Genomic DNA, 20,112 nt, shown 5'->3' with positions numbered 1-20,112 from the left:
AAATTAAATAATGTATAATCTGAATAATAAGTTAAATGTAATTAATTATAATTTATAATTATAATAAATTAAATGTTACTATAATTATATATTGGAGTGTGTGTGTATATATATATATATATATATATGTGTGTGTGTGTGTGTGTGTGTGTGTGTGTTTTGAGAAATCGACCCTTATGACTGGTTTTGTGGTCCAGGGTCACATTTATTTAATACATTTTGGCTAGTGTTCCTGTAGTTCAATTGGTAGAGCACTGTGTTCGATTCCCCGGGAACACAAAAATTGATAGCCTGAATGCACTGTAAGCTGCTTTGGATAAAAGCGTCTGCTAAATGCATTCATTAATTTATTTTAATTTTAATTTAATGTAGAAGACACTCTCTTGTCTTGTCTTCTTCTAGATAAGCTCCAAGCATGATGTTGTCTTTCTCATCACCAAATACGGCTACATCCACCTGTATGACCTTGAGATGGGCACCTGCATCTACATGAACCGGATCAGTGGAGAGACCATTTTTGTCACCGCTCCTCATGAAGCCACATCTGGCATTATTGGTGTGAACCGGAAGGGACAGGTACCGACCGCTTTACCTGCTGTCTTTGCAGACAGAAAGAAGAAAGTGGTGCATTGGCTTTGTTTTAGCTTGAACATTTAGGCTTGCTTGGTCAGCACATTTGAATAGAGCAGCTGAGCTTGTTCCAGACAGACACCAGGGGTTTGTTTCCTTATAGTTAGTCTGTGCAACTATTAAAGTCTGCTGTAACAGGATGCTATCAGTTGATGAATTATTTTGGAGCTCAGACCCAAGAGTGATTAAATATGCAGAGAGAGAGAGAGCACAGAAATATGATTCCTGCTCATTGTTACTCTTCGTTTGTTTCCCCCTCCTCATTAAATAAACCGCCCTTATCAAACCACAAAACTGTCAGTCCACTCTTGGGTGGGATGATATATTGAATGTTCACAGTGTATTTGTCTTGATTTAGCTGGCAATATAAAATGAAGCAACACAATTTACGATGTGTTTCCCATCCATCCATCCATCCATCGGAAAAAATAGGTTATAGGATATAGGTTTTTGCCAGGAAAATAACCAAAAAGGCTGGCATGACGTTAATAATCAAACAAACAATCCTTTTCTCATGATTCATAAGTTAAGCAGTGTTTTAATAGCATTTCTATTACATACTGCTGTATGTGTTAGAGTTGATAAGTTTGAATCATTTCCATGAAAAGATTCAAAACGGAATTATTCAAAATTGCTCATTGCAGGTCATGTCATATTACTATATTATTTACATTTTTAAATGAAATGAAAGGTAGGTAATGTAAATGTAGGTGATGCTTTATATGTATTATTATATTGTTGAATATAATGAAAATGTTAAATATATAAGTTTCGTTAATTTGGCAAAAAAGAAAAGAAGAACACCTGGAATTGGCTATATTTGTTTGAAATGTTTTTTCTATAAATCTGAAAATTCAGTTTTAGTGCAAATACAATATTGAGCTGCCAGTGTATGAATATTCATGAATTAATATATATATATATATATATATATATATTTTTTTTTTTATTGTGGATATGGAAATATTAAGGAGTTTTCACTCTGCGTTAACCAAACCTGTAGAAAATATGAATATTATTTTGGTTTACAAATTTGATTATTTTTTCTTTTTTTCCCCTTTTTTATTATATATTTTTTTAACTTAATTACCTATAATTATCTAATCTAGCCTGTGAACCAGCCTGTGAACCATAATGCATTAGGATGCTGTAGCTGAAGGAATCCCTGTAAATAACCGCGTTAGTTGACCTCTCGACACGTTTAGTGAGAACAGCGTGTGCCGCTCAGGAGGAGGTAGAGACAGCTGCTGTAATCCTCTTACTGTTATGGTGCGTGTGTTCACTCTGCTTCACTCACTGACTGATCATCGGCTCTGTCACAGACTTGTGCCCTGCTGCATACTTGAATAAGTGTATAATGGGATACCGGCCCGTTCATTTATGTATTACCCTGAGGGTCGCTTTAGGTGCTTCATGGGGCCAGATCAGCATCATTTGGAGCCAATCAGTGCATTATTAGGGACTTATGAATAGAGATAAGCCAGATTTAGCACTAATGTGGAAATGGAGCAGATTATGGGTTGGTACACAGAGATTTATTTTTTTGAGAAAGACAAATGAACTTCACAACAAGCATTACTGATGCTAAAAGCAGTTATTTTTATATATATAAAAAAAGAAATGATGAATCCCAAAGTGTAATTCTGTTTATTTTGTAGCGTGAATTATGCTGTTAGTGTCTACATTCTGTGTCTGACACTATCATTGTTTCTCAGGTGCTTTCTGTGTGCGTGGAGGAAGAAAACATCATCCCTTACATCACTAACGTGCTACAGAACCCTGATCTGGCCCTCAGGATGGCCGTCCGCAATAACTTGGCAGGTGCCGAGGAGCTCTTCGCCCGCAAATTCAACAACCTATTTGCTGGTGGCAACTACTCTGAAGCTGCCAAAGTGGCTGCCAATGCACCAAAGGTACAGCAGACTGCGGCACATGACCTGGCGCCTTATTAGTCATTGTCAGGCAAATGTTGGGGTTTCTGATTAGCTGTTGGCTTCTTGCAGGGCATCTTGCGCACCCCAGACACCATCCGTCGGTTCCAGAGTGTTCCTGCCCAGCCCGGTCAGACGTCTCCTCTGCTGCAGTACTTTGGGATTCTGCTGGATCAGGGCCAGCTGAACAAGTTTGAGTCATTGGAGCTTTGCAGGCCCGTCCTGCAGCAAGGCCGCAAACAGCTCCTGGAGAAATGGCTAAAGGAAGACAAGGTATATCCTCTTCTGAATAAATATGTGACCCAAAGTTGAATTAAATTCAAATTAATTTATTGGCAGTTGGCAATTAACAAAGCATCAATATAACACAAGCGATAAATTTTGTAAAGCCATGTAAACTTCAAAATTATAATATTGTGTTTTTCATGCATAAAAAAAACGAAATGAACTGAGATGCACAGATTGCAATTTTCCAGGCCGAATCAGATTTCAGTTTTTTTTTTTTTTTTTTTCTAGTGTGACCTGCTGGTACCGATTTTCGACAATTCTGGTTTTCTATGAAGAACTATAATTGACAGCATATACAAATCAAAATCTATACTTTTTTTGCTGGCCACCTTTGATGAGGGTGTTTAGTATTGAAAGGCCGAAACACCCCATGATTCAAAGGCATACTACTGATGATGTGTCCCAAATTTACATCTTTCCCATATCTGAGGTACAGCTCCCACGCCACTCTTAACATCAAGGCAAACCTCATGTGCATACCATCCATTGGCACAATGGACAGTTTAAAATCACGTCCCGTGTTTTTTTTTGATTCTGAATATCTGGACTTGTCCAGTGACCGCTGTGAAAGGACAGCTGACAACACAGGAAAGTCTGTGTGACAGCTTGGAGAGACTGCTGACTGGAGGGAATAGTCCCCACTGGGGCTGTCATGGGCTAGCTACCCATGGCGGCAGTCTCCGACGCTGCTTCAGTTTGTTGGAGACACCCGCTAAATGCTACAGAAAGTGAACAAAGGAACATACCCCCAGAGCCTGCGAGAGCGGGGGCGCAAGATGGCTCAATGACTGACAGCATGGTTACAGACTCAGGAACGGACATGACTACGAGCAAGAACACGGCACATGAGACAACCACAGCAGCAGCTGGACATTCTCTTCAAGTGTGCACCTGTGGCTGGGCGAAAATAACATCATTCAGGGGATTGAGGACCCACCAAGGAAAGAGAGGGTGCTTGAAAGAGCAGAGACAAGGGCCTCGCATTGACCAGTACTTCCTACGAAGCAACCAGTCAAATCAGTCGATTGAAGCACAGCGACGGGATAAAAACCAAAGTTCGCAGAGCATCAGTACCAGTGTCCCTGAGGAGGATAATACAAGCACAGAAATGCCGGTGGAGGAACCCACTCAACCACAGAGACCTCCCAAGGAGGAAAAGATCAAAGGGCACAGACCGAGTGTGAAGTGGCCCAAAGCTGTTGAAAAGAGAGAGTGGGAAATAATCAATAACGACCTGACAAAAATCCTGGAGCAACAAGTGGGCACAGCAGAGAAAAAGCTGGAAAGGATGGTTGACATCATCTACCACTATGGAGAAGAGCGCTTTGGAGTAAACGCTAGGAGAAGCAACAAAGCAATATCAGCACCAGCCAAAGCCAGGAGGCAGCAAGAGATCGAAATTCTGGTCAGAGAGAGAAGGCAGCTGAGAAAGCAGTGGAAGAAGGCCTCTGATGCAGAGAGAGAGGGTCTCATGCTACTCCAGGGGGACATCAAGTGTCGGTTGGCAACCTTGCGAAGAGCAGAGAACCTGAGGAAACTTCGCAAGAAGAAGGAACACACAAGAACACGGTTCTACAAAAACCCCTTCAAGTTCGTTAAAGATCTCTTCGCTAAGGAAAAAAGCGGAATCCTGAAAATTCCCAAGGAGGAACTGGAAGAACATCTGAAAAAGGGCAACCATGACCCAAAAAGGCACGAACAAATAGTTATCCCACATGACATCCCACCTATTCAACCTCCCGAATTCAATCTGGAGACTGGCCCTCCAAAATGGAAGGAGGTAGAGAGTACAGTACGGCGCGCAAGATCAGCATCAGCCCCTGGGCCGAATGGAGTACCGTATAAGCTCTACAAGAACGCACCAGATGTGCTACGCTATCTTTGGAGGCTCATGAGGATAGTGTGGCAGAAGGGAATAATACCTAAGGGGTGGCGAAGGGCTGGAGGGGTGCTAATTCCCAAGGAGAAGGATGCGACAGACATTGGTCAATTCCGGCCAATCTGCCTTCTCAACGTTGAGGGAAAAATCTTTTTCAGCGTGATAGCACGGAGGTTGTCCACCTACCTGGAGAAGAACAAGTACATTGATACATCCGTACAGAAGGCCGGCATTCCTGGGTTCTCTGGTTGCTTGGAGCATACCAGCATGATCTGGCATCAGATCCAAGCGGCGAAGAAAGACAAAAGAGACATCCATGTCATCTTCCTTGACCTGGCTAATGCCTTTGGATCAGTTCCCCATAACCTCCTCTGGGAATCCTTCAACTTCTTCCACGTTCCATCATCTGTCACTAGTTTAGTAAAAGCCTACTTCGAAGACCTGCAACTGTGCTTTACAACAGCCGACTTTACAACATCATGGCAGCGCGTAGAAGTAGGCATCATGACAGGCTGTACAATCTCACCCCTGGCCTTCACAATGGCCATGGAGGTCATCATCAGGGCTTCAAGATGGGTGGTGGGGGGTGAGCGAACTAAGAACGGGATCCGCCTTCCACCTATCCGAGCATACATGGATGACATGACCACTCTGACCACTACTGCAGCATGTACCAGGCGGCTACTTGGTAAACTGCAGGAGAACATCAAGTGGGCCCGGATGAAAATCAAACCGAACAAGTCACGAAGCATCTCAATAGTTAAGGGACAGCTTAAAAATTTGAAGTTCTGTATTGGTGATGACCCAATACCAACAGTTTCTGAGCAACCTGTCAAAAGCTTGGGTAGATGGTACAACGCAAGCCTCGGAGACAAAGACCAAGTGCAGCAAGTAAGGCAGGATATTACCAATAGTCTGGAAGACATTAACAGTACCCTACTGCCAGGGAAGCTCAAGCTCTGGTGCCTGCAATTTGGACTTCTCCCTCGGGTAATGTGGCCACTCACTGTTTATGAGCTCCCAATAACAACGGTGGAGAAGATGGAGCGAACCATGACTTCATACATCAAGAAATGGCTCGGCGTCCCACGCTGTCTGACTAACATCAGCCTCTATGGCAAAGGGGTCCTTGAACTGCCTATCACAAGCCTCACCGAAGAGTACAAGTGTTCTAAAGTGAGACTCCAGATGACTTTGAAGGACTCCAGAGACCAGACCATCAGCAATGCCGTTCCACTCCTGGTAACCGGACGGAAATGGACACCATCTGACGCGGTGCAGCAAGCTACCTCAGCCCTGAAGCACAGTGACATTGTAGGGCATGTCCAGTTGGGAAGAGGAGGCTTTGGCCTTACGGCAAGTAAGCCAACTTGGCGTAAGGCCTCAACATCAGAAAGGAGGAAAATGGTGGTCGAGGAGGTTCGTCGTCAGGAGGAGACGGAAAGAAGCGCAAAGGCTGTCTCTCTTGTCAGACAGGGACAATGGATGAGGTGGGAAGGTCTGGAGAGGAGAAAGCTTAGCTGGAGGGAGCTCTGGGAAATGGAGGCAAGCAACATCAGCTTCATCATCAGAGCCACCTATGATGTGCTCCCATCTCCAAAAAACCTCAACCAGTGGTATGGCGAGGACCCTACTTGTGCCCTCTGCCCAACTCCAGCAACTCTTAAGCACATCTTGGCCGGTTGTAAGACCTGCCTCACACAAGGTCGTTACACCTGGAGACACAACCAGGTCCTCAAGAGTCTGGCAGCAGCTCTTGAGAGCCAGAGGAATACCACTAACTCCCTGCCCCTGAGAGCGATCGATTCCATCACGGCCCCAACCTTCATCCGAGAGGGGCAGAAAAAGCCCAAACATCCCCCTACCAAAACAGAAGCTGGACAGCTAGCCATGGCCCGGGACTGGAAGATGCTAGTTGATATTGGCCAGCAACTAATCTTTCCACCTGAGATTGCAGTCACCACCCTCAGACCAGACTTGGTTCTCTGGTCCCCTTCATTGAAGACTGTTTATATCATAGAGCTTACAGTCCCATGGGAGAATTCAACGGATGAGGCCTATGAGCGCAAGAAACTGCGCTATATAGAACTGGCAGCAGACGCTCAACAACGAGGGTGGAAAGCGAAAGTCTATCCGGTTGAAGTGGGATGCAGAGGTTTTGTGGCTTCTTCTACCATCAGACTGCTGAAAGACCTTGGCATCCATGGACAGGCTCTGCGACAGACAATTAAATCAGTCTCTGAAGCGGCCGAAAGAAGCAGCCAGTGGATATGGATTAAAAGGAAGGACCCTTGTTGGGCTCAAAGAGCATCAACATGACCCACTCACTAATCCCCCCCACTCTATAACCCACTTGAGAACCCAGGTCACAACCCTCCATGAAGAGGGTGAACAAGGTATGCGGTCAGCTCTAGGCTTGACTCAGGGAAGAGGACGCCTCCTGCCTTGCATAGTCCCGTGGGCTGCGCCATTTAAACAACTAGGCAATTTTCATGATTGGGCATGGGACACAAGCTCAGGTTTGATCACCCTGTTGCTGGCCACCTTTGATGAGGGTGTTTAGTATTGAAAGGCCGAAACACCCCATGATTCAAAGGCATACTACTGATGATGTGTCCCAAATTTACATCTTTCCCATATCTGAGGTACAGCTCCCACGCCACTCTTAACATCAAGGCAAACCTCATGTGCATACCATCCATTGGCACAATGGACAGTTTAACATCACGTCCCGTGTTTTTTTTTTATTTTTTTCCAATGCTTAAAAAGAAATTACGTAATAAAAGACATTAAATGTTGCAATTCCCCAACTCTGGACTAAGTTGCAGATGTTCTCTCACTTTAACAACTATTAAAATAAAGTGCTCTGTGACTGGAAAGCGGAAGAAATAAAACCACCGGTAGAGTCATTTAGTCATTCGTTCAACTGATTCATTCAAACAGCTGATTCATTCAGAAACGAGGCCAGTGACTGTCTTTATTGAATGGGTTACTGAATCATTGACTTTACTCAATTTGTGAAATTTTTTTTTATCATTCGCTATTTACACGGAATGCAATAAAATCTTAGACGTTCTCTTGAAAAGCTTCAGTGCTTCCGTAGTTATTTTTCTTTATTGACATTTTAATCAGACTTCTTGTCCGATCGGGGAAGTAAAATTCTCTCTAGCTTGCCCTTTTAAAAAATCTGCTTGTCCCAAACTAGCGTAAATCGAGCCCTGTGATTCCTCCACAGTTTACTTGGGCCCTACACATATCACAGATTGCAAACCTTTTGTCTTCTTCACTCACAGAAGAACTTCCATGCCAATGACAAGCAGATGTGAGCATAAGTGACTGGTCCAGGCCTATCATGGAGAAATTCTGGTCCCTGGCCGGTTGATCAGTGCATATCTAGAAATTAATACAATTATGGAAAAGCCATGGAAATTGCTTTGAAGAATTGACATTTTCTAGCTATGCTGTGCGGTAAAATATTTAACCTGTTGAATATTTATTTGTTTTGAGTAAAAGTGATGCCTTTTTTAATTTCTTTTTTTAGGGATTAGTTCACCAAAAAATGAAAATTGTGTCATGTACTCACCCTCATGTTGTTCTGTGGGACATAAAATTTAATATTTTGATGAATGTTGATAGCCAAACAGTTTTGATTCTTGTTGACTTCCATTATATAAATAAAAATCTTATGTTAATTAAGTGTACCCGAAATTGTTTCAGTCGTAAAGCTTTGGATTAGAAAAATATGAAAGTGAAAATTCTGATAGGTTTTAATTTTTTGCTGGACTGTCACTTTAACAAAGCACATAGGCTGATTCATTAGCTAATCAGTCTTAATCAAAATTATTTGTAATATCGTATTCTTTTATCAAAAACAACTGGAAAGGTCATAGAAATGAATTTGTCAAAGTGTGGAACCCTCTTATATCTTTCCGACTAATGTAAAATTTGTTATTCAGTATTATGTTACATAATGAAAATCATCTGTTTTTGGTTCCTACAGCTGGAGTGCTCTGAAGAGTTGGGTGATCTGGTGAAGTCTGTGGATCCAACTCTTGCTCTTAGCGTTTATCTAAGGGCCAACGTTCCTAACAAAGTGATCCAGTGTTTCGCAGAGACCGGGCAGTTCCAGAAGATTGTACTGTATGCCAAAAAGGTGAGTTTAAATGTGTTTCCTGGAACTAAACGTGCCAGTATTCGGTAATGTGATAGGGCACTTCAAATACAGTGAAATAAACAAGCAGGTGTTAGAAGCGCATGAGTGAAGTTCTGGATGAAAGCACACTTTCACTCTCTGACAGCAGATGGTGCTAAACAGCAGAAATGCAGCCGTTACCCTGAAAACCCCATAAATAAAGCAGCTGTACTACTTTCTATTTCTGAAACGTGCTTAAATTATTTAAACATCATTCAGATTTGTGTATGCGATATTGTGTTCATCACAGTACCAAATACTTAAATATTTAAACTTAATATGCTATTTATTTTCAAACTTTTTTACATTTTAATCTGGACTTTCAACATGCCCTTGATATTGTTTGAAAGTGTTTTGATTTCTTTATTGTTCCGTCACACTTTATATTAGGGCTTCATTAGTTGACGTTAGTTATTCATTAGTTAACAAACTGCCAATGAAAGGTTCTTCTGAACATTGGTTAATCTAAGGTAATTCCAATATTTAATAACATGTTGTTAAAATTTGCAAACTAAGTGCAATGGTGCTATTTAATGAGCTAACATGAACTAAGAGGTTTTTTTTTTAAACAAAGAATTATAACTTCTGTAACAAATGTAGCTAATACTCATTGTGAATGTTAATGCATTTACTAAGGTTAATTAATGAGATCTTTATTGTAAAGTGATACTTATTGGTCTTTAGAATTATATCTTTAATCCGTGTCAAATATTTTACTTTGTTTTTTTATGTAGTGCTTTATTATATTTAAATGTTCAGTTATTTTTGTTCTAAGAAAAAGGTAATAAACCTGTTATACTGTATTGACAACCCTTTTTTTTTGCTACTAAAATTCAATATCATGATGATAAAAGTATTAGCAATTAATTGCAGCATGAAAATTTAATACTGACATATCCCTACCGGACTCTAAATTTCACACTGCTCTGTAAGCTGCTCTGTTTGTGTGAGAGATTTAATATTTGAGCTCCATCCTCTAATGCGTGGCCATCTGTGTGCAGGTTGGCTACACTCCAGACTGGATCTTCCTGTTGAGGAACGTCATGCGGATCAGTCCAGAACAAGGCCTGCAGTTCTCCCAAATGCTCGTTCAGGATGAGGAACCTCTGGCTGACATCACTCAGGTCTAATAGCATTTTGTATTTCCTCAGTTGTATATCTTGTATTTCTTGTACTGTATACAAATTTGGACTGGATGTAATCATTTCTGATGATAAAGTAGGTGAAGTTTTAATAACAAATTTTTTTGCTTATTCTACAGATTGTGGATGTGTTTATGGAGTATAACCTGATCCAGCAGTGCACTTCTTTCCTGTTGGATGCCCTGAAGAACAACCGCCCCACTGAAGGTCCTTTGCAGACTCGTCTGTTGGAGATGAACTTGATGCATGCCCCACAGGTGCTCACTACAAACATCAGCACCACGCACCTCACTTACTTTCCTATTTTGCAAAGTTTTGTATAATGCCATGGTATTTCTTGCCCTGTTTAGGTTGCAGATGCCATCCTGGGGAACCAGATGTTCACCCACTATGACCGGGCCCATGTGGCTCAGCTGTGTGAGAAGGCAGGTCTTCTACAGAGAGCTCTGGAGCACTACACTGACCTGTATGACATCAAACGGGCCGTTGTCCACACCCATCTGCTCAATCCAGAGGTATGTCACACAATTTGCTTCGACTTTTGCACCCAATGTTACTGTATCATTCATTTGCCTTTATTTGAATGGAATAAGACTCTTAAATGTTGATAGTTGTGTTGATGGCCGTCAGTGTTTTGGTGCTTCTTCTCTGATTGATGTGGTATTATGTTGTGCTCTGGTCGCAGTGGCTGGTGAACTTCTTCGGTGCTCTGTCGGTGGAGGACTCTCTGGAGTGTCTGAGAGCCATGCTTTCTGCTAACATCAGGCAGAACCTCCAGATCTGCGTCCAGGTGGCCTCCAAGTATCACGAGCAGCTCTCCACCCAGTCGCTCACAGAGCTCTTTGAGTCCTTCAAGAGCTTTGAGGGTAAGAATGCTGAAATACTTTCAATGCACTGTAACCGGTTTTCCTGAAATTAGGGCAGGACAATGTAGCTTAAAGGGATGGATCTCCTTCAACTGCTCCCCTTTGACTTTTATAGTTTTTTTTCCCCATTCTATGGAACTCAATGGGGTCTGGCAACAGAAGGTGAACTATCCCTTTAGAGTAGTTTTGTTTTAACCACATTCTTTGTGTACCTCCATATTTGTATATTTGGTCTGACTTGTCCAAGTAATTTTAATAACAGTGCATTACTGTTTTTACAATAAAGTGCTAGAGTTGTTCCGATTCAGATGCTAGTATCGGAAATATCACTGATACCACAACAAATTCTGGCATCGGCGAGTACATGAACCCATATACTGATCCGATACCATTTTCTTAAACAAGACCTAGTTATGATCGCTAACTTTGCCCAACCGCTGCACGGTTCTTCTTCGCTGCTCAGAATGCGAAGCGAAGAAGAAATGAAAACGCGTTAGCAGTATGTCCACTGTTTAGCAGTATTTCACACTGGACCAACCAGACAGTAAAACGGCGACTAGGGATGCCACAAGTACTGGCACTTCACTACCAAGTCGGTGCTGAAAATTAAAAAATGTGATTATACCAGCGTCTCTGTAGTAACGGTAGTAAGTTACAGACTCCCGAGTATATTTGGTACCAGCAGCTGCGTTCAGTTGCTTCCGTGATAGTCTAAGTGCAGGGCTCCTTTAATATTCGCAGAGTGTCTGTGAATATTAAACTGCAAAATAATATTTAAATATTACTCCTGCAAATTCTACATCTCTGTGGGTGACGGGCGCAGGTGTGTGGGAGCTCGCTGTTTTACAGCCTCTGCCATGTGTCACTATGTGAGGACAGGAACGCATAAACCGTCACTTCATGAGAATTTACCATTTCATTTGAGAAAACAGTTATATCATAAACACAGACACTCAAAGATCTTCATGGCAGCCCATCAAAATAAATGTTCGGTTTAACGTGGGTAAATTGACAATATATTAAGCTACTGTTGTAGCTTACAGTAGATTTAGCTATGTCTATATGTAGTAATAATAATACGTCTCTATTAATAATAATAATAATTATGCCTAGACGGTTGCTTGTTTTTTGCTTGTTTTGTTGTAAAGAGATTATCTGATTAATATATAATTTTTTATATTCCTAAACTTATTTGTTGAGCTGCTTCGGAATCGGTATCGGGAAGAGAAAAAGGATATCTGAACAACTCTATAAAGCGCCACATGGTCACTTACCTGAAAAAAAGTTAAAACTAGGGATGCATCTATACCACTTTTTTCCCAGAACGAGTCTTTCAGTGCTTTAATTTTTTGGCACTCCCAGATACGATACCTTTTATTTGCATTTGTAATTAAAAAAAAATATTGGCTACCCTATAATTTTAGTTTGTTTTATATTTACAATTTAGTTTAAATCCAGATGATGCATGTGCTAAGGGAGCAAACAGAAGTCAAGATCAAGCAACAGAAGTGCACACTCTCTTTCTCTTTAACAACCAATAACTCTAGTAACTTGTTTTTTTGCATTGGTTTACTCACTTGCTTTTTTTGACGCATCTGATGAACTGTAAATTTTCCAGTGATGTCTGTCAGAAAGGGATATTCCATTCTACTCTTAGTTTGTTCTGTTGTTAGTGATGCTTTATCTGGACACAGCTCTGTTCACATGCTATGTGATATCAGTTAATTTTTTACCAATATGAGTACTGGAGTGCAATATCAGGCCTGATACCAATATAGTTTAATACAGTTGTTTTAAATTGGTTACTTGATTTCCGTTTGAACTAAATGATGGAAATGAATCTGATCTCACGAGCATGTGTGTTCGGTTGTCCTGCAGGTCTATTCTACTTCCTGGGCTCCATTGTAAACTTCAGCCAGGATCCAGAGGTTCACTTCAAATATATCCAGGCTGCTTGTAAAACTGGTCAGATCAAAGAAGTGGAGAGAATCTGCAGAGAGAGCAACTGTTACGATCCTGATCGTGTGAAGAATTTCCTCAAGGTATGACTCCTGAAGGGCTCTTGAATTTGTTTAGGCTTTTAAAAAGCATCTTGAAATGAAGTTAATTGTGCCCTTAAGAACAGTTTATCTTGTCTTTAACAGGAAGCCAAACTGACCGACCAGCTGCCCCTCATCATTGTGTGTGACCGCTTTGACTTTGTCCATGACCTTGTGCTCTACTTATACCGCAACAACCTCCAGAAGTACATCGAGATCTATGTTCAGAAGGTACTCGAGACATGATTGCAGCGACTCTTGTGATTCTCACGTGATCTGCTCGGCTCTCGGTGTGGTGTTTCTGTGGCAGTGGCTGATTGAGCGATTAACTGGTTTTGTCAGGTGAACCCCAGCCGTTTACCCGTGGTGATTGGAGGGCTGCTGGATGTGGACTGCTCTGAAGACGTCATTAAGAACCTCATTCTGGTGGTCAGGGGCCAGTTCTCTACTGATGAGCTTGTGGCCGAGGTGGAGAAAAGAAACAGGTGTGTTCTGTTGGCCAGTATTACTCCGCTAAACTGAGTCATGCTGCAGTTTTAATTGTACTAAATAAGTAAAATATTTAACACGGTTCATGTTAATATAGAAAGTGTTTCATTGCTGTGATCCATTGACAAGTAACAGTTCACACCGTTTAGACTTGATACATAATATTTAAGAAATGATTAATAAATAAGAATCAAATCATAATATTGTTCATCATATTAATTAATAATATTGTTCATCAGCTTAAGAATGAACACTTTTAGATGGTGGTCTAAATGTATAAATCTGCTAAATCAGGCACAGTTACGCACAATTCAAATATTGCCAAATTTCTATAATCATATTGGCCAGTAATAGTGTTTTATATTGTTGTGGGCTGATTTGACTAAAATTAGTCTGGTTCTGGTTTGCATTGGTCTAAAATTGACTATTTTGATCTCTTTGACAGACTGAAGCTGCTTCTGCCGTGGTTGGAGGCCCGTATCCACGAGGGCTGTGAGGAACCTGCTACCCATAATGCCCTGGCTAAGATCTACATTGACAGCAACAACAACCCTGAGCGCTTCCTCCGAGAGAACCCCTACTATGACAGCCGTGTGGTGGGCAAGTACTGCGAGAAGAGGGATCCTCATCTGGCCTGTGTGGCTTATGAGAGAGGACAGTGTGACCAAGAGCTCATCCATGTAAGGAACAGGGGTGCAGAATATTTGAAGAGATTTTTTTGAGTGTTTATTGATAATGCCAGTTCCTAAAATGGAGGGAAATTGCTATTTCGCTTTTCTTTGACCTTCACAGGTTTGCAATGAGAACTCGCTCTTCAAGAGTCTGTCCCGATACCTTGTGCGTCGTAAGGACCCCGAGCTGTGGGCTAGTGTGCTTCTGGAAAGCAACCCTTACAGGCGACCCCTAATCGACCAGGTGCAAATTAGAAGATATCATAAAAGTCAATATGAAGATTTATTTGCAGCCCATTTTAGTTCCTTCATTTTACATCTCCCAGCAGAATGGCATAACTTTGAAAAAAAATCAATTGATAATTGGAGTTACATACTAGAATGTAACCAAATGGTTGAAGGGGAGGAGCTTCACAATTGGTTATTGGTGATGTCATCAGAAAAGTAACATTGTTCCAACCTGTTCCTTGAAGGCTAGATATACCATGCCAATGCTTTAGGAAAGAAAATCGGGCAATTTCATGTTGACTTCAAGTAGGTTGATGAGTTTTAATATGAAAAAGTGCTTCAAAACTTTAGAATTAAATACAGCTTATGTTCCCGCCCACCACAGGTTGTTCAAACTGCCCTCTCTGAGACCCAGGACCCTGAGGAAGTGTCCGTTACTGTCAAAGCTTTCATGACTGCTGACCTACCCAATGAACTCATTGAACTTCTAGAGAAGATTGTTTTGGACAACTCCGTTTTCAGTGAACACCGGTAATTTCATCCAAGCTGTGACGGAAAATAATTTCCATAAATGAATTTAGGTTGTTAAACCTTTGCTTTTCCATTATTCGTGTCCCAGGAACCTGCAGAACCTCCTGATCCTGACGGCCATCAAAGCTGACCGCACTCGTGTCATGGAGTACATCAACCGCCTCGACAACTACGACGCCCCAGACATCGCTAACATCGCCATTAGCAATGAGCTCTTCGAGGAGGCTTTTGCGATCTTCAGGAAGTTCGATGTGAACACATCAGCAGTGCAGGTGAATCTTATCTCTCAAATATCATCTTAATATATTCTATATATGTTATGTATAACATGTTTCTTGCCCTTAGTTTATTTTTCCTGTTTTTGCGATCTCAAATAATTAGTTGTCTTTCTTGACTGTAGGTTCTTATTGAGCACATTGGAAATCTTGACCGGGCCTATGAGTTTGCGGAGCGCTGTAATGAACCGGCCGTGTGGAGTCAGCTGGCTAAAGCACAGCTGCAGAAGGGGCTGGTGAAAGAGGCCATTGACTCTTACATCAAAGCTGATGACCCCTCGGCCTACATGGAAGTGGGACAAGCTGCAGCCCAAAGCGGTAAGAACCAATAAAAAGTGCCTGGTTCTTGACTAAATCCAAAACATTCCAAGTTGAGATGTTCTTAAATATGGGAAATGGTCTAGAAGTGAGATTATCGTTGTCTTCTCCTCAGGAAACTGGGAGGATCTGGTCAAGTTTCTGCAGATGGCTCGTAAGAAGGCCCGTGAATCGTATGTAGAGACAGAGCTGATCTTTGCCCTTGCCAAGACTAACCGTCTGGCTGAACTGGAGGAGTTTATCAATGGACCAAACAACGCACACATTCAACAAGTATGAGTCTCCTACTTTGGCTAAATGTATTACACTGCTGGATTAGAAATTAATGGGCCAAAATTTGGCACCGAAAATACAGATTTTCAAGAAAAAAGAAAATAGATGACAATTCTTTAAATTTTCATAAATGTATTTTTCAGTTTCAATATTTGCTGTATTTGGATATATTTAGATGTAAAATAAACTTATAAACTTTAGTATTTTACATAAACTGAAAATTTGGAAAATTAAATACAAAAAAGTTTGAGTAAATCAGTTCTGAGCTATTAAATAATTCCATTTAGTTAAAAATTGACAAATTCCTGCAGTGTTTTTTTGTAAATGTCTGATCGATTAATGTCTGAACTTATGTTGCTTTTTTCTGTCTAGGTTGGTGACCGATGCTATGACGAGAAGATGTACGAGGCAGCTAAACTACTTTATAACAATGTATCCAACTTCGGCCGTCTGGCCTCCACTCTTGTGCATCTTGGCGAGTATCAGGCTGCTGTCGATGGGGCCCGCAAAGCCAACAGCACAAGGACCTGGAAAGAGGTCTGGTTATACATTCTTGTTCTTTTCTGTAGTTGCAGAAACCATTTTAAGTTGCAGATTAATTGGTGTTTATGTGAATCGCTTTGATCCCGTTTGTTTTGCCTCTATATATTCTGTTTACATTGGGATGTTGCCTGCTTGTAGGTTTGCTTTGCCTGTGTTGATGGGAAGGAGTTTCGTCTGGCTCAGATGTGTGGATTGCATATTGTCGTTCATGCTGATGAACTTGAGGAGCTCATCAACTACTACCAGGTGAGAATGATTTAATTTAATTTCGGTTTGATGACATTTTCATAGCCTGAGATATAAAGTGTTCCCACAGTCATGAAAAGTTGGGAAAATATCCATAATCCTTATAATTCTATAGTAAATTAAGATGTAATATTTAATATAGGGCTGTCACAATTCCTCGATTCAATTCGAGTACTCAATTAAAAAAGAAAAAAAACATTTGACTGCAATTTGCCTGAGTAGAATTGCGAAATTCACAGACGAAAATCCATGAAATGCATTATCAGACAGTTTTCCATGGCTGCCTGATATATTTAACCCATTTAAAAATCAAAGCTTAATGCTATTCGTGAATTCACATATGCTGCGATTCATTTAAATAGGTAAATGCAATTCAGGTTTAAGATGTTTAATTATTTACATGGTAGGGTAGGTACATCTGTGTCAGTGCAGCTCAGTTAACAGTAAATGCTGCTCCACACAAACTGTCATCATCTCAGTAAAGTGAAAAAACAGTCGTCAAGAGTGTTGCCATCTTCTGCAGGCATTTGTTATAATGCATAGTGTACATTAGTTCTATTGTTTATAATACATTATGTATTTAAAGTTTTCTTCAAAAATTCTTTGATTACTTGCTTTTGGTACTTTATTGGAACTAATTATTGCCTCATTGCTATTATATCTGTATTAGAAGTCATTTTTAAAGTATATTGTTAATTTTTATTACCACTAAGAATTAATTATAATTATCCGATTACTCGATTAATAGTCAGAATAATCGACCGATTACTCAATTACCAAAATAATTGTTAGTGACGGCCCTAATTTACTATAAAATACTAGTTAATAGTGTGATATAACGACACTAAATTTTACAATATTTCTTTGACTAGAAATTGTTCTTTGTGAATTTAATAATTACTGCTTTTATAAACAAAATCCTACTACAGGATTACAAACAAAACAGAGTAAAGTATATGGAAAATAGTAATTGTTGTCCAAATTGGACTCTATTAAAATGATCCAATTCAAAGTTTAAGAAGAACCTCCTTAGTGTGTCTGGCCATCTTGGAGTCCAGCAGCACTGATATTTGCGGTTTCTCCATCAGGACCGCGGCTATTTCGAGGAGCTGATCACCATGCTGGAGGCGGCGCTGGGGCTGGAGCGCGCTCACATGGGCATGTTCACAGAACTGGCCATCCTCTACTCCAAATTCAAACCACAGAAGATGAAGGAGCACCTGGAGCTCTTCTGGTCCAGAGTCAACATTCCCAAGGTCTGTCTGCTTCAAATCAAATGTTGATTGATAAAAATGGAGTTCTTATACATTGCATTCACAGTGTGAGTGCATCACTGTGCGCTCTCGTTCTCTTAAAATGCGCAAATGGCTTCAAATCACATCACGTTTGCACAATAAGTGAGCTGCACACTGCACAGTTGACTCCTGATCGGAGCACCCCTATTATATTTTTTCCAAACTAATTAGCATTAAAATAGCAAACAGTGGTTCATCTCCATGTATTGGCTGATGGAGCAAATTGAAGAAACAGTTCATGCGTCTGTTCAGGTTTTGAGGGCAGCAGAGCAGGCTCACCTGTGGGGAGAGCTAGTCTTCCTGTATGATAAGTATGAGGAGTATGACAACGCCATCATCACCATGATGAACCATCCTTCAGATGCCTGGAAGGAGAGCCAGTTCAAGGACATCATAACCAAGGTATTGTCACATACTTTGGGTTTAGGACTTTGTCCAACTTTTTTCACTCGTTTGGACTGAAAAGGTAGTATTTCTTTTCTGTTGAATCTTGTTTTAGGTTGCGAACGTTGAGCTGTATTACAAAGCCACCCACTTCTACCTGGAGTTCAAACCGCTGTTACTGAATGACCTGTTGATTGTACTTTCCCCGCGTCTTGACCACACTCGTGCTGTCAACTTCTTCAGCAAGGTACTGTGTGTGACTTCTCTTAACCCTTACAGCCACCGTTTGGCAATATTTAACCAAATGTTTTGATTTGTTGTTTTCAGGTCAAACAGTTGTCGTTGGTGAAACCCTACCTGAGGTCTGTACAGAACCACAACAACAAGGCTGTAAATGAGGCACTAAATAATCTCTTCATCATGGAGGAGGATTATCAGGTTTATATCAGATGCACCATTTTGGAACCAGCCTGTAATTTTAAACGCAATATCTTGGTTGGCAGCTTTGTGATCTATTGTCTTTTGTGTTTTTCTCCACAGGCTCTGCGCACATCCATCGATGCCTACGATAACTTTGATAACATATCCCTGGCTCAGAGCCTAGAGAAGCACGAACTCATCGAGTTCAGGCGAATCGCCGCCTACCTGTTCAAAGGCAACAACCGCTGGAAACAGAGCGTGGAGCTCTGCAAGAAAGACAAACTTTACAAGGTCTCACCTTCAGCCTACCGTCTCTTATACCAGGGCTTTTAAGTATTTTATGTACCCTTATGTGAGGGACTCGTATGCCAAAGCTTAAAAGGTGTTAATATATATATATATATATATATATATATATATATATATATATATATATATATATATATACAGTATAATATATATACATATATACAGTATAATATTTTTTTTTTTTTTTTTAATTTTAGCTTTACATTTTATAAGAATTATTTATTTAATCTTATTGTATATTTATTTTGATTTAAACAAATTTTACTCATTTACTTATTGATCTAATGTATTTTTGTCTTATTGTATTTTTTTTTACTCCTATTATTACTTGCATTATCAAGTTTTATTTTTATCCAATTCTTATTTTAATTGAATTTATTTAGTCTTATTTGCTTATTAATACAATTTATTTATAAAACTTAATTTAATGTAATTTAACTTATATTAATATACACACACAGTTTTTCTTTAAACCTTTCTATGGACCCCCTAGTACTTAAATTCCTTCAGTTTGAAAAGCCCTGTCCCAACCTCATGGGATGTCATACTGAGAATGTTGCCCAGTTTTTGGCAGGACCTTGTTCACTGAATCTTTGTTCTTGTATCTCTTCTGCAGGACGCAATGCAGTATGCTTCAGAGTCAAAGGACACAGAGTTGGCTGAGGAGCTGCTGCAGTGGTTCTTGCAGGAAGACAAGAAAGAGTGTTTTGCTGCCTGCCTGTTCACCTGCTACGACCTGCTGAGGCCCGACGTGGTCCTGGAGACCGCCTGGAGGCACAACCTCATGGACTTCTCCATGCCCTACTTCATCCAGGTCATGAGGGAATACCTCAGCAAGGTGAGCCTCCATCCATCCTCTGGGTCTGATGGTGAACACAGTTTGGGATGGTAGATGCTTTAAGCCCATAACACACTGTATGATTTTAGCAATCCTATAAGATCACTACATGTCACACTGTGCGACATGGATCTTATAAACCTGGCTACGACGTGTGTGTAAACCAAAGATCCTCAGATCTGGCCCATGAGATCCACTTTCCTGCAGAGTTTAGCTTTAACCCTAATCAAACACACCTGAGCATGCTAATCAATGTCTTCAGGATCATTATAAAATCACAGGAAGGTGAGTTTGATTAAGGCCGGGCATACACTGTGCGATTTTC

The 20,112-nt window shown here is 40.7% G+C and overlaps 1 protein-coding gene across 2 annotated transcripts in view; it reads left to right on the top strand.

Annotated features, from left to right (window-relative positions):
* The window catches only part of LOC127972160 (clathrin heavy chain 1), a 32,606-nt gene that overhangs the window by 5,680 nt on the left and 6,814 nt on the right, over positions 1-20,112 (top strand). For both annotated transcript variants that reach the window (XM_052575482.1, XM_052575481.1), the window contains exons 6-30: positions 403-576; positions 2,346-2,543; positions 2,634-2,834; positions 8,729-8,881; positions 9,922-10,044; positions 10,182-10,319; positions 10,413-10,577; positions 10,748-10,928; positions 12,807-12,970; positions 13,073-13,198; positions 13,310-13,452; positions 13,902-14,136; positions 14,249-14,371; positions 14,741-14,886; positions 14,975-15,158; positions 15,287-15,479; positions 15,595-15,752; positions 16,125-16,289; positions 16,434-16,541; positions 17,630-17,797; positions 18,089-18,238; positions 18,336-18,467; positions 18,548-18,658; positions 18,761-18,931; positions 19,566-19,787. In XM_052575482.1, coding sequence (XP_052431442.1) covers positions 403-576; positions 2,346-2,543; positions 2,634-2,834; positions 8,729-8,881; positions 9,922-10,044; positions 10,182-10,319; positions 10,413-10,577; positions 10,748-10,928; positions 12,807-12,970; positions 13,073-13,198; positions 13,310-13,452; positions 13,902-14,136; positions 14,249-14,371; positions 14,741-14,886; positions 14,975-15,158; positions 15,287-15,479; positions 15,595-15,752; positions 16,125-16,289; positions 16,434-16,541; positions 17,630-17,797; positions 18,089-18,238; positions 18,336-18,467; positions 18,548-18,658; positions 18,761-18,931; positions 19,566-19,787 — 4,032 coding nt within the window. The remainder of the gene's footprint in view (positions 1-402; positions 577-2,345; positions 2,544-2,633; positions 2,835-8,728; positions 8,882-9,921; positions 10,045-10,181; positions 10,320-10,412; positions 10,578-10,747; positions 10,929-12,806; positions 12,971-13,072; positions 13,199-13,309; positions 13,453-13,901; positions 14,137-14,248; positions 14,372-14,740; positions 14,887-14,974; positions 15,159-15,286; positions 15,480-15,594; positions 15,753-16,124; positions 16,290-16,433; positions 16,542-17,629; positions 17,798-18,088; positions 18,239-18,335; positions 18,468-18,547; positions 18,659-18,760; positions 18,932-19,565; positions 19,788-20,112) is intronic.

This window comes from Carassius gibelio, chromosome B15 (genome assembly GCF_023724105.1).
Source record: "Carassius gibelio isolate Cgi1373 ecotype wild population from Czech Republic chromosome B15, carGib1.2-hapl.c, whole genome shotgun sequence".
NCBI lineage: Eukaryota > Metazoa > Chordata > Actinopteri > Cypriniformes > Cyprinidae > Carassius > Carassius gibelio.
Note: the sequence above shows the minus strand (reverse complement) of the source record. Positions and strands in the feature narration are given on the sequence as shown.